The following is a 15,053-nucleotide window of genomic DNA, read 5'->3' on the forward strand; positions in this document are numbered from 1 at the left end:
AAAATTACAAAACAAGTTAGACAACAATTGGAGTAAAAAAGATTAATATTGGTGCATTTTAATCAATTATTGAAATTCAATCCTGAACCTCCCCTATCATTATATTTTTTTAAAATGTATGCATAATTTTATATATAATTTATTCAAAGCCACCCCTACATGCGAGATCATAAACAAGGGAAAAAAATATTTGTCCATTCCTCATGGCTCTTAAAGAAATTGAAAAGATATTTTAGTAGAAATACGTTTCTAGAGATTATTAGTGGTTTTTTCAATAAATGTTGAAAAAATATTTTTAGTAGAAATATAGGGACCACTAGTGCCTCGTGTCTTTTCAAAATATTTTTCTAATTATAAATTATTTTTAAAAAATCATATAATTTTTTAAGTAAGATTTTCTTGCCAAAATTGGTTAGAAAACCATATAGAATTTTTTTGAATAAGTATTTGATAGTTGATGATATAATACTTTGAGCATGAGGCACTTTTCATAACAAATTTGTGTTTGACATTTTATGTGATTACTAATTTATCGATAAGTATAATAATATATTAGATTAATTATTAATTTTTATTTATTTCCTTATAAAAGGCAATAAGAGGTCCATTTAACTTTCCTAAGAAAAATTTAAAATATTTCTTGTAATTTTCTAGTAAATCTCTAATAGTAATAGGATTTTATTTAAAGGATTTATAGTTTTTATTTGGGTGATTGTAAATTGATAGTGATATTTTATTTAATTTTATTGTGTTTGATTATTGTATGGAGTTTATTGATAATGTTATGCAGTGTATGAAGTGTTTAAACTATTTTATGGAGTGTATAAACAATTTCATGGAATGTTTATGGAATATATAGACAATTATATGGAGTGTTTATGGAGTGTTTATGCAGGTATTATGTATATTGATTATGCCCAATTTTAAGTAGAGGTCATGTCCAATTTTATACAAGTATTATATATATAGATTATGCTCAATTTTAAGTAGAGGTTATGCCTCAATTTTAAGTAGAGGTTATGCCCAATCTTATATACATATTATATATATAGGTTATGCCCAATTTTATATAGAGTTCATGCCCAATTTTATGTAAAATGTATACATAATTTTATATATATTTTATTTGATATATATTTTTTGAAAAGTTTTAAATGTATGTTGAGGCTCGAGCTTGGCTCGAACTCGTTGGGCTCGAGCTCGATAACAATTTTGGGCTCGAGGCTTGGCTCGGCTCGAAGCTCGACTCGAACATAAACAGGTTCGGGCTCGGCTCGACTCGATGCCACCCCTAGGTAATCTTGTCCACTATTCGAGTGACCTTACCAAATTACATTTATTATTTATTAATAAAACAGGAAATAGTAAATTTATTTATACCCTATCACCAAATTACCAAATTATACATAACCATAATGTAGTAAAATTTGTATAAATGTATACAAAATATAAAAAAAAATCTTAACTCATCTCGCTTTTTTTTTCTTTTTTTTTAGAAAAATAAATGATAAAGAGCTATTTAACCGAAGGTACTCATCTTTGAGGAATATTATTGAACGAAATTTTGGTGTTTTAAAAGCTCGATTCCAAATGTTGAAAGTCGCTCATCCGTTTTCTTAAAAGATCCAGATGAAAATTGTAATAACTTGTTGCATTACACAATTATATACGTAAAGAGGATTAAAATGATATATTTGAATTGGACGATGATGATTCGAATGATGAGGTTGGTGGAGGAGGTGATGAGGTTCGATTAGCCGGTGAAAATTCTAATGAAAATAGCGATGATCTTAGAGATGAAGGCAACCTATCAACAACCATGCGGAAGCGTCGTGCATTAGAATCCTCTAGAGCTGCACAATTTCGAGATGCCATAACGACTAGTATGTGGAGTGATTATTAGTGGTTATACTTTATTGCTTTTAAACATGTATGTTGTCGTTCGTATGTACTAAACTAGTAAGTTGATGATGTTAATCGCACAAACTCGTTGTTAAAAATAATTTACATTAATTATATTCGTTAAATATATTCGTTTTTGTTATTTTATACTTTTTTCACATGTTTAAAATTTATTATAGTCACACGTAATTAGTATATCAATTTATAATAATTTGTAATCATTAATTGATTTATTAACCAATTGCTATAATTAATTAAACAAATGGTCTTACATTTTGTGTTAATATTTTTATTAATTATTAATACGTAAAAATAATTAATTGGTTTAATTATCCAATTAATTAAACCATTAGTTTTTAATTTTGTGTGAATATATTATTAATTAATAATATGTAAAATATATATTATGTTATTGATAAATATTAATTAATATTATGTAAAATTATATATTGTTTTAATTCATAATAAACTATAATTATTAAGTAATATAATATTTTTTTATCAATTAGGAGATTAATATTTTCTAATACTACACGTTAAATCACTTATAAGTGTAGTAACCATGTTTATTTTGGTTAATTATATGTTTAGGTATATGTTCTATTTAAGTATATTATAAAAAGTTATTCATTATTTTTTTTATATCATACTTTTCATTTGGGGGCACTAACACTGAAATCTATTTTCTAACCACTTGAACTCGTCTACACTAACACCCCAATATAAGTTAAAGTTGAATCAATTCATTTTAGTCAAATTTTAAATTATTTACTTTAATTCAAGTTCGTTGTGAATGACCCCTTAACACGAATGCGGCGATGAATTTCATCCGTTTTGTTGACTAACCCCCACCGCTACCTCCGCCCGGTCCGACAAGTAAAAGGTTTTGGCTTCACATTATTCCGTCAGTCGGGTAGACAGTTTTATCCGGCTCCCACTTTACAGCATCGGGTGGACACGTACCATCGTGCCGGCCCTCTGTTCCTCTCTTTCTTCTCTCGGAAAAAGCCTGTTCCAAGTAACTCCCGAATCTCCCCTCGCTCTCTTCTCCCTAGCTCGCTCGCTTAGTCGCTGTATCTCCCCTCTCTCCAAACATGAGCGGTGGTCCCAGGGTTCCAATCCCCAAGAATGTCCAGAAGACGATCCAAAACATCAAAGAGATCGCGGGAAACCACAGCGACGAGGTGGTATACGCAATGCTTAAAGAGTGTTCTATGGATCCCAACGAAACCGCTCAGAAGCTCCTACTGCAAGGTGCTCTTTTCGATTCACCTGTTTTTTCTTCCTTCCTTCGGGGTTTTTTTATCATTGTCTCCAGCTTCGTTTGCTTGATTTTTGTAATCCGCTTTGAGATCGGTTAGGGTTTAGGCTACCTCACTTTCAAGTATTCGTTTCTTACTTTTAGAGGAACGGGTTCATTGGTGGTCCATGGTGAAATATGATTTCCACGTGGTAAATCGTGAACCGATTTGGTAGTTTTCGCAGAATGTGCTTGTGGCCTTATTTACTCCGTTTTCCAGGGTGTGGTCTCTAGTAATGAAGTCGGGTTTTTATGCTTTAACTGTAGATGAGGTCATCATGGGCGACCGCATGGGCTCTTGTTGGTCCAGCTATTTCGCGCTCACATGTAATTTTTCATCGATTCCGGTAGTAGGTCATCTCCTAAGTGAAGTATGAACTGCATCAAATTAGATCATTCAGTCGCTCAAGTTTTTGCTTTCGTCTTTCTTTAACTGGTCATGTCGTGGTCAGTAGCTCAGATAGAATCAGCGACATACAGATTTGGATCTCGTTCTCGTTCTCAATGGGTGAACTTTGTCACTTTTATTTTCACGTCGGAACTGCTTAATACAAACTTGAAATATCCAATGTTGCTTAAGCGTGTGACTCCGAAAAAGATATGGTTTTGTTGGACTGTTTGTGTTAGCTCTTAGTAAGTATTATACTTTGGGACCCACCAACTGACATGCTACTGCTGATGGGTTTTGCTGGTAGTTGTTCAAAATGTCCTATTGCGTTTGCTTCTCCTTGATTATTTTGTTGCAGATTAGGAAAACATTCTCTAGTCATAGCAGTAGTACCTAAATGTTTCACTACTTTTATAATGTATGAAAACGATAACAAGTGTATGTTCTTGCAGATACCTTTCATGAGGTCAAAAGGAAGCGTGACAGGAAGGAAGAGGTGAATCTTCTAGCATTTCCTTCATCTGTTTAGTCATGACATGATCATATATGCCCGTTTTTAGCTTCCATCTTTACTTCTCTCTCTCTCTCTTTATTGTTGAAGAACTATGTAGTTTTATATTATCTTACCAGAGTAGTCACTGTATATATCACTCCCTTAGGGAAAGTAAATGGAGCTTTTATGTGAGAGAAGTTGAGAGATCTTCCATTATTTTGTGGGTCTTTGAAGCTGAAATTGAAGCTCTGGACGCTGTCAAAAGAGAAAATAATTGGCAAAGCATTGTTCATTCCTTGTGTGAAATAAATCTAAAGCAGTGTCAAGCTGTCTATTGTGCCTATTGGTATGAGTTTCATTATTTACTTTCTTCCACCAGTTGACTAAAAGAAATTACTTATTTGCAAAACATGTTTCCTTTATTAGGCTCATGGGGTTCTTCATTCTATCAAAAGCAGGTGCTTTAGTGGCATTTTTTAACTAGTGTAAGTGGTGCTTTATACAGTTCTAGTTGAATTGAACTAGTTTAAGAGGCTCAGTGGCTTGCTTTGCTTGATAAAGTTCTAGTTGAATTGAACTTTGGTGGATGGAATGGAACAAGCTTATGCTGTTTTTAAGACACATTGTGGACTTCTTGGTGCACTTTGGTGATGAAGAATTATTTTCTGGCCTTTGTTGAAAGTAATTTAATGAGGGTAATTAGGGATCTGGTCATACTTCTCTGGTTTTGCTCTTGTGTGAGTGTAGATAAAATGAATTAGGTGAAGAATAGAATAGTAATTTGCATAGCAAGGAGATACTTGATCATACATTTTTTATTTTTTTTGAGCTCTTTGAAAATCGTTTTTAGTTTTTAGAAGTTTGACATTGTATTGTTTTGATTGTTTTTAAAAAAAATGTAATGTACTTTCATGTGTCATGTTTCTATGACCTTGGCAATGCTTATGAAAAGTTATAATAAGAAACTGGACCTTCTAAAGGGCATGTCATGTTTTGGGATTTGATGACATTTTTGACAGGGTCAATGCAGTATAAGAGTAATTATTTAAAGATTTTTGGGTGGTCTTCATCTCAAATTTACTGCTTTTCTTTTTCAGCACACCACTGTTATTTTTAATCTGTCTACAACACTATATGATTTTGTCCGAGGCTCTTCTGTCTAATATGCTATATATTTCATGTTAACGATGCTTAGCTTCTTGTGGAGACAGTAAAGAGAATAATAGTTTCATATGTTATTACATTGATCACATGTCTTATAGTGATATTCATCATAAAAAACAGATTAATTTCGTATAGGAATTGTATGTTTCTAACCTCATGTTAGAATGGTTGTCAGTGTCATGTAGCTTTGTAGATGGGTTTAGACAAATAGAAATTTATTAAGCATGGGGTATTAAACACCAAAAATGCCTAGAAATACCTTGCATTTTTTGAGAAATCATATATGAAGCTACTAGACTGATGATATAATGAATTTTCTTTTGTTGTTTGTCCATATGATAGTCATTACTGATACATAAAATAGCACGGATACGATAATTTTTTTTCTCTTTCTACTCTTCCCCTACCTTCCTGCATTTTGATGTTGGTTACATCAATAGACACCTGCCGATCCATGTGACATGAACATAATGATATTTCTGACACCAGATGTGGTCATTGAGTCAGGTGCTCAATTGCTACTAGCAGAAGCATTTATTCACGATCTTCATCTAATCATGATTTTTTTTTTGCCTATGTGGTCTTTTATGATTCTCTATGGTTTTAACTGTCATTTTACTTTTTATTCCTGCTTTTTTTTTCTAAAGAATGTGAGCAACTTTTCCCATCAGAACGTGACCAACAGGGAGGCTACTGAATCTAGGTGGAGACCAAAAACACAGGGGTGAAGGGGTAGGGGTTTCAGAGAGAGTTACATCAAGGTTAGTAAATTATGATGTACTGTAAAACATTTTGTATGTTTTCCGCATTACTAGAACTTTATTCAAAGCCGTCTAAATGATGTTTTATTCTTGTAGAAGCATAAAGATGTTGAAAAGTATAGACAACAAGGCTGCCCCCTTTATGACAAATTGGCTTTGGTAGTGGGAAACTCAATAGCCATGGGGTCAGTAAGTCAAACTAGCGTAGACGTGTGCAATGATGTCCAACATGAGGAAGAAAATTCACGCTTGGACATGCTCGAGGACGTCGATTTAGGTAGAGATACTCCATCACCATTATTTATAGAAAATGAGTTGGCACCTGATTAGTCTCCAAGTGCTAACCCGTCAATTTCAAGTCGTCGTAGAAAGAGACCGGAAATGTCTACTGATGATAGTTTAATGTTCCTTGATACAATGAAAGAAATTGTTATGGTATTGCGTGATGCTATAATAAAGTCGACGAACAAAAATGGATTGAAGCCCTATCAGAAATCCCGAACCTGTTGGTACAGTGGATGTTTTGCGCTCCTGAATGGTTTGATACGGAAATTAAGAGAAACATGTTTACGAATATGACAATGGAAGAGCGACTCCAGTGGCTTAAATATTGTTCAAGTGAAATGTTGTAATGAGTTTTAAGTACACTATCTACTTTGGGACGATTGTTTTGAATTTTAATTATGTTTTAAATTATTACATTATGAGACTTATCATTGATAGATTATGAATGTCACTATGGATAAAGATTTGGGTTTTCACGATTGTTGTGTTCTTATTGTGTGGATGAATATTGTGGATGTGTGATTAGATATGGTTGTATAAAGGTGTGAGTGAAGATAAGGGTATGATTTTTTGTTTATGACATTTAGCAAAAAAACATGAATTATTTTTATAGTCATCATTGTGGTTGTGGTGATTGTATTTGTAAGTTTCCATGGATATTAAGAAAGACAAAAAAAGGATTATAAGAATGATAACATTCACATGAATAATGGGAAGATATTATCTCAGTCATAGGAATAGACGTGTACTACGTCTTCGTGGGATTGGTGGTCCGATTTATATGTAGAAGGCATTAGCGAAATTACCTGTTAAATTTTGAAAAGTTTATAGGATGAATCAAATTGTGTTTCATAAATTGGTAGAGATACTTTATAGTAAAATATTTTTATCACCCAAGAAGACCATCTAAGTGGAATAACAACTTGCATATTTTTTCCTAATTGTTGGTCAACAACAATCGTATAGTGTCACACCAGAGATGTTTGATAGTCAAACAGGACCATAAGTAGGTATTTCAATAAGGTATTGAATGTTATTATCAAACTGCAGTCTGATTATATCAAACGGCCTTTAAAACGCACTCACTCGAAAGTTTTAAGCAATCTAATGTTTTATCCGTATTTTAAAAGGTAATATCACTTGACCTTTAATGAACAATTTTAGATTAATATTTAAAGTTACTTTGTATTAATTGAGATTATATAATTAGGATTGTATTGGGACTATTGATGAAACTCATATAAAAGCAAACATCTCATTTGAAGAACAATAAAGGTTCTGGAACAAAAAGTGTTCTCCTACAAAATGTGATGGCAACATGTATATTTGAGATACAATTCACTTATGTATTTGTTGGATGGGAGGGATCAACAGTTGATTCCTGTATACTGAATGACGCATTGACTTGCCAAGATCAAAATCTTTGTACCTGAAGGTAAATAATATATTTTTATATAGAATTTTTTTATATTTTATCTTCAATTATCTTAGGTGGAATATATTTTGTACTATAAGTAAATATTATCTAGTCGATGTTTGGTTATGCAAATATGCCAGGATATTTGGCTCCATATCGAGGAACTCGTTATCATCTACAAGAATTTGGAGACAACTTTCCTAGAAATGATAAAGAGTTATTCAACCGAAGGCACTCATCTTTGAGAAATACTATTGAATGAATTTTTTGTACTTTAAAATCTCGATTTCAAATGTTGAAAGATGCTCTTTCGTTTTCTTATAAGATCCAGATGAAAATTGTAATAATTTGTTACATATTACACAATTATATACATAAAGAGGATTACAATGATATGTTTGAATTGGAAGATGATAATTCAGATGATGAGTTTGGTAGAGGAGGTGATGAGGTCCAATTAGCTGGTGTAAATGAGGATGAAGATAGCGATGATTTTGGGGATGAAAACAACCTATCAACAATCATGCGGAAGCGGTGTGCATTAGAATTCACTAAAACTGCATAATTTCGAGATGCCATAACAACTAGCATATGGAGTGATTATTGATGGTTGTATTTTATTGTATTTTTTTTTAAATGATGCTAATGCTTTATTGATTGTGAACATGTATATTGTCATTCGTATGTACTAAAATAGTAAGTGGATGATTTTAAATACACGAACTCATTGTTATATTTCAAGGCATAAACGTTTGCTTTTATGTTGTAAATTATGGACTATTACGAGTAACTCGGTTCATTTTGAAGCATTTTTTTAAAAGTTTTAATCATATATATATATATATATGTTATTAAGAGTTATTTAAACTAATCATTTTTTATTTTATAAAAATATATTATTAATTACGTAAACAATTCAGTATGTTATAAATAAAATAATAGTTTTTATTTATTCAGTTCAATTAAATAATTTATTTGTTAATTATATTTGCTTTTTTTATTGTTTATTTTTTTTCAAATTTTAAAATTTATTCTAGTCACACGTAATTAGTATATTAAAATTTAATAATCTGTAATAATTAATTGGTTTAATTATCCAATTGCTATAATTAATGAAAACAATGGTTTTTCATTTTGTGTTAATATATTATTAATTAATAATATGTGAAAAAATATATTATGTTATTTATAAAATAATATATATATATATATTTATTATATATATTTATTACTGTATTAAATTAGTGAGTTTTAATGTTAATATATATCTTATTTTATTAAAAAATAATCTATTTATTTATTATATTCGCTTATGTTATTTTTCACTTATTTTTTTAATAATTTATTATAGTCACACGTAATTAGTATATTAATTTATAATAAACTATAATCATTAATTGGTTTAATTATCCCATTGCTATAATTAATTAAACCAATGTTTTTACATTTTGTGTCAATATATTATTAATTAATAATACGTAAAAATATATATTATGTTATTGATAAATTGATATATTTATTTAATAACATAAATTAATATATTTATTTATTTATTATGTATTTTTTATTACTCTATTAAATTAGTGAGTTTTAATGTTAAAATATATCTTATGTTGTTACAAAATAATTTATTTATTTATTATATTATCTTATGTTATTTTTTATTTTTTATTATTTTTTTAAAAATATTCTAGTCACTTGTAATTATTGTATTAATTTATAATAAATTATAATAATTAAATATTTTTTTATTTTAGTTAATTCTTTATTTAAGTATATATTTTATTTAAATATATTATAAAAAAAAATTACTCTTTCTCTTTGTTTATATGGTACTGTTTATTTGGGACACTCACACTGAAATTTGTCTTATCTACACTAATACATACTAACACCTAACCGTCATTCGGGGCCCGACGTCGGACACATAAAAAGGTTCATGTGGCGGACAATTGATACGACATCCTTGCTTTATATGTTTACTTTATATAGGGACAGGGACACGGGACTTCCCCCTCTTTGGTTTCTATCAAGCGGTCTCTGCTACCTTCGGCGGCGAAACCCTAGCCTCGCTCTTGTTCTCTCTGTTCCGTTATTCGAGCCTATGGGGTCGAAATCAAAGCCCGATAATGATTTCAGGGATGGAGCGAGCCCAGGGTTTGTTATCCGTCTCTATTTCTGACAGAGTAGCTTCTCACTATTGCGCACATACTTCGTCAGGTTGAACAGCTTCTCAGTGTGTTCTAATGGGTGATTTTTCTTGTGTGTGGTTTGCAGGAAGATTTTCATTGGAGGGCTTCCCAAAGACACGAGTATCGGTATGTGAATCACATATGCTTTTAATTCCTCCTAAGATGGGTATTTGGATCTTTATAATTTGTTTCGATCTTTCTTAAAATTGTGTTGAAATCTGGAGTGTTGTACGCTGATTATTTGCGCTTTTCTGTTTTGTATAAATAAAACTGTTTAATCGGCCGAGTTCGTCTTTTGCGATTAGTAGTTCTCTAAAAAAAGAAAAAAGATTTATTATCTTTAATTTGTGATACGTTTTTTTGGTTATTATTTCTGTTCTGCTTTGACTGTTCTCTGCCATGATCACGATATTGGCTTTTAAATCTATCAGCTGCGGTGTTCTTCGAGTAATTGCACATACCAGATGTCATCCATTGTTTTTGAAGTTGTCTGATGAACTCATTGCATTGCTAGTTTTGTTTATGCCCTCTTTAAGTAAATTATTTTGGATTTATGTCTCTTGCTGCTATGGACTTGTAGAGAGAGAGATGCTATGCAAGTACTTTTATTATTTGCTCTCGTTGTCTTAACTTGTTGTGATGGTTGGTACAATTTATTATTATTATTATTATTTGTGGGTTGGCATATTTGGTTTCCTGTACCTATTTAGTGGATCTCCGAAGAGAAATAAATTGTCCATGAAACTGCGTTTTGACATGGTTAGCGTTTTATTCATGAGTAGTCAAACTTGTGGATTAGGCCATTGGCTCAAAGGCCACATGGGTGGATAATCTCAACAGGTTATGGGGTTCATCATTCAAAAAAACAAAAATGCTCAAACTTATGCAGGTTAATTATTTGCATTGGGGTGAATGGGTTGCACCGTGCTTTCCAGATGGTGCTTATTTCCATGTGGGTCATGCAAAATTAAAGTGGTCATGTAAAACCCTGAAGTACGTAGGGGATACGTAATTTGTGTCTAACATGTCTTCAGGTTGAACCTTTATCAGTTTTAGTTTGATTTTGGTGTTCTTTAAAACGTTCTTGTTATGATTGATATTGATTGTTTTTCATTTTTCATTTTTTTTTTTTAATGTTAGCTACATTTACGAAGCATTTTGAGAAATATGGAGAGATAGTCGATTCTGTTATAATGAAAGACCGATCTACGGGATACCCACGGGGCTTTGGATTCATCACATATGCTGATCCTGCTGTCGTGGATAAGGTTATTGAGGAAAACCATGTTATTAATGGAAAGCAAGTAAGTATCATATGGGCTATGACCTTTTCCTTTTAACTGAAAAATATGTTTTTTATTTACTTGGTTTTGGCTCGGCACTTTTGTTCATTATTCATTCTGAAATGACAGAACAAAGGGTAATATCTATTGTTAATAGTTGAGATCAGATTGTGCAGTGCATGAAATTTTATGAGGTGTGAGTTATAAAATAGCTTGCCTGTTTGTCTGTGCTGCTGCAATGTAACCACCGGAAAAAAGAGTATCTGATGTATTAAAATGTACTTCTGATAAGATTCTCTAATAGCAGGTTAAAAGGTTTAACTGGACCTAGGATTCACACAGACCCTGGTGATGTGGTTGTATAATATTTCTAACCAGAGTTAATGCATGCAGTGGCATCTTCTTTCTCCTTTTTCTTTGTTGTGGGCTTTCTTGGTGTTGTGTGTGTGTGTGTGCACGCGCACATTCGCACTTGGGCAGTAGCAGAATATCTTCATCTGTTTAGCTTTTGAGTTCTGACATCTAGAATTGAAATTCTCCTCCCCTTTAATGGCTTTCTGATATTGCAAGTCTATGACCTGAGATTGTGCAGCAATGTGATATTTTTGATGTGAGAATAACTTCATTTCACATTCATATATATTGCAGTGAACTTTAGATGAAAATTTAACCGTGCTTGAACTATTTATGTTGTTAACAGGTTGAAATAAAAAGAACTATTCCTAAAGGGTCTGCACAGTCAAAAGACTTCAAGACAAAAAAAGTATTTGTTGGTGGCATACCCGCAACTATCACTGAAGGTACTTATTTTCTTTATTGATTTTGGATTATTTCTGCTGTCTTGTTTTTCTTGATACTAAACTTCTTTTTTTAATTTTTTTTATTTCCTAACACATAGATGAGTTCAAGAACTTCTTCACCAAGTATGGGAAGGTTGTGGATCACCAGATTATTCGTGATCATTCCACAAATCGATCTCGAGGCTTTGGCTTTATTATATTTGATACTGAACAAGTAGTAGATGAAATGTTGGCCAAGGGAAATATGATTGATTTTGCAGGTGCTAAGGTAAGTTCAAGAAAAATATTTACAGATATCAGGAGCTTACTGACTGATATCTGTGCTTGATCGCACATTATATACTCTAACCTAGATTGTTTCAGCTATTCTTTTTATTTTTGGCCAGTTTTACTGTTTTCTTCACTTCAATGTCCGAGGCTCTAACAGATTAGATAATCCTGGGAGGACGGTGTTCCAGTTAGTTTATGGATCAAAGAACGTAGGTTAATCTTCTTTCTTTGTTGTAGGTGGAGATCAAGAAGGCTGAACCCAAGAAAGCCTCAAATCCCCCACCTGCACCATTCTTTGGTAGTGAAGCTAGGGGCCGTCCTTTCAGTGATGGTCTTGGTGGATTTGGAGACTCTTATAGTGGTTATGGTGGCAGTGGACTTGGCCCTGCTTCCTATAGGACCACTGGAGGTCTTGGTTCTAGGCTTGGAGGTTTTGGTGGGTATGGTGGAACAGCGAGTGAATTTGATAGTGCCTATGGAGGATTTGGTGGCAGCAGCATAGGGAGTTACCGAGGTGAATCTTCCTTTGGTTACTCTAGTCGCATTGGATCATATGCTGGAGGATATGGTGGTGGTTATAGTGGAGGCCCTTTAGGTGGCTATGGTCGTGGTGGGGAGGGGTATGGCAGTTATGCAGGTAGTTATGATTCAGGCCCTGGACCAAGTTATGGTGCAGGTGGGTTGTTTGGAAGTAGGGGAAGCTATAGTGGCAGTGGCCGATATCATCCATATGCAAGATAGAGAAAGTCTTAGTTGAAGTGGTTGGTGTGGTCCCTATTCAAGGTAGAAAAAGGCTATAGTTGCACAGGATTAAACTCTCCTTTAGGAGATCTCATACCTTTTGCTCTAGTTTCATGGGGGGATGCTACATCAGCTAGCATTATCAGGTCTACTGCAAATGGGTGCTGTTGTATGGTAGATTGATTGGAGGTTAGATGTTTTGCAATAGTATGTCTAGCAAACCTAAATTAGACTTTGTTACTGTTGTCTTTATAATGATGATTAGTCTGTAGAATACCATTTGGATTTAGCTGATTTGTAGATTATAAGTATCTTGTTGTAGATCATATTTTATTTTAGTATGATTTAGATATACTTTTTCTCCTCTTTGGATTGCTATGCCTCGTTTAGATGTTTTGAGTAAGTGTTAAATCTGTTCTTATTTTGCTCAAAAGTGAGAGCCATACTTCCAAAATTATAGCTGATTTAACCTCTGTTAGGCTTGAAGTTTGACAAATATCCTTTAACAATGTCTACTTCTTGGTGCACTGGGGTTGTAAGATGGTCAATAATATAGTTGGGGCCTCAAGTTAGAGGATTTCTTAGTCTTTGGGTTGTATGCTCACAATGAAGTGCTTAGGATTTGGTTCTTGCACAATGTTCCTATTGTCCTTAGATTAACTGGAGGACGCAGATGGCAATGGATTTAAATTGTTCAGTTCTGATTATGTTCGTTCTAGAACATTCATATAGATGGTAAAAATGAAAGTGGTTGTCTGTAAATATCAATTTTCAGTCTTAAAAAAACCTCTTCAACTTAATTTGACAAGTACTCTGTAACTCTTTAAGTGATTTGATAATGCACAACTTACATTTGGTGTTGTTGTTGTAAGTCTCTATGGCCATGGCCTTATTCATCTTTATTGGTTTTATTATAAAAGATATCCATGTCCAAAAATATTGAGATGAGTCCAGAGTCAGTTCATGGTCTTTTTTTTTTTTTTTTTTTTTTTTTGAAATTGGTACTCCCTCAAAAGAAGCTGATCGCTTTCTGAAAGTAAATGTCCTGGTAAGGTCCTATGGTGTTGTTCGAATGTTTTCAGAGGCTTTGAAATATATTGAAACTTCCTATGAGCTGACCATATTTATAAACAATGGTTGATGTGGTGTCCAATGCATGCTTTCTTCTGTCGCTTGCCATTATTCCTGTCTTGGAACCACTTGATACTATTGCAGAGATCAGGAACCTCCTGGGTGGGGATGCGTCTTTTGCAATGTGTATTGACTGGAATTATTAAATTCTTTATCGCAAAACCATTGTGTAATTACTGATTGAACTAGTGTATTGAATGTTATCTATACAGGGCACCAAAAATTATTACCGAGAGTGCTATCTGAATTTAAATTTTACCTCTGATAGTGAACTTGTGTGGATTGGCTCGTTAGCCGCGGAAATTGGCCCCTCTATTTGGTTCTTCGATATTGCTAGACGCGTTTTAACCTTATGTTGTCGTAAGAACGTCTCCAATTTCTCACTAATCAACAAATACAGAATCAAATAAATGCCTCGTACTGGCCAGCCATGTACGTGTTCAAAAGAATCATGCCGTACGAGTCATGCTGTTCAAAAGAAATGTTATTTAGGCGCAAACCCTAATAAGCCGGTAGAATGAAATTTTGAAAACAGGAGAATTCCTCGCCGGCGGAAAAGGGGTTTTTCTTCGGAGAGGAGCGCTGACCTCTCCGTTGCCAAGCGGTCAAGGATGAAGGCCCTTTTCGACTAAGCAGACTCTTAACCCTTCGTTTTTTGTTCCCCATGTGAGAACCTGAAAATTTTTATTTGGCCGTTGGAGACTTTGGCCTTCACTCGAAGCACTGAGTTAACTTAATCTGATAGCTACGACTGGATCTATTGTAACTGGGCTAAATCAACCTAGAGAGAGAGAGAGAGAGAGAGAGAGAGAGAGAGAGAGAGACTTACGCCATATGAAGCTCTTTGAAACGGAGGGTTTGGCCATTTGTCATTTTTTCCTTGAGACGGTTGCATATCTCAGGAAACACGTGAGGATGTTCTCCGA

The 15,053-nt window shown here is 33.2% G+C and overlaps 2 protein-coding genes across 3 annotated transcripts; both read left to right on the top strand.

The window, feature by feature from the left end:
- The first annotated feature begins 2,828 nt into the window (after positions 1–2,828).
- Positions 2,829–6,757, top strand: LOC137937755 (GBF-interacting protein 1-like). Of its 2 annotated transcripts, none has more exons than XR_011109648.1 (4): positions 2,829–3,156; positions 4,043–4,086; positions 5,919–6,008; positions 6,105–6,757. XR_011109648.1 is itself a non-coding variant. In XM_068782911.1 (4 exons), exons 1-3 carry the CDS (start codon positions 2,997–2,999, stop codon positions 5,973–5,975), a joined length of 285 nt encoding a protein of 94 aa, XP_068639012.1. In that variant the 5' UTR covers positions 2,829–2,996; the 3' UTR covers positions 5,976–6,008; positions 6,105–6,757. The 2 variants fall into 2 exon arrangements, 1 of the variants encoding a protein (XP_068639012.1); XM_068782911.1 differs by having other exon boundaries at positions 5,895–6,008.
- A 2,958-nt stretch (positions 6,758–9,715) lies between these two features.
- LOC137936011 (heterogeneous nuclear ribonucleoprotein 1) lies at positions 9,716–13,360 on the top strand. The gene is made up of 6 exons (XM_068780498.1): positions 9,716–9,867; positions 9,988–10,028; positions 11,043–11,206; positions 11,886–11,985; positions 12,084–12,253; positions 12,493–13,360. Exons 1-6 carry the CDS (start codon positions 9,815–9,817, stop codon positions 12,994–12,996), a joined length of 1,032 nt encoding a protein of 343 aa, XP_068636599.1. The 5' UTR covers positions 9,716–9,814; the 3' UTR covers positions 12,997–13,360.
- Positions 13,361–15,053: the final 1,693 nt, after the last annotated feature.

The sequence above is a fragment of the Aristolochia californica genome, unplaced genomic scaffold (genome assembly GCF_029961685.1).
Source record: "Aristolochia californica isolate CCGP_79_NKW_82.1479 unplaced genomic scaffold, dmAriCali1.0.hap1 SCAF_7, whole genome shotgun sequence".
Lineage (NCBI taxonomy): Eukaryota > Viridiplantae > Streptophyta > Magnoliopsida > Piperales > Aristolochiaceae > Aristolochia > Aristolochia californica.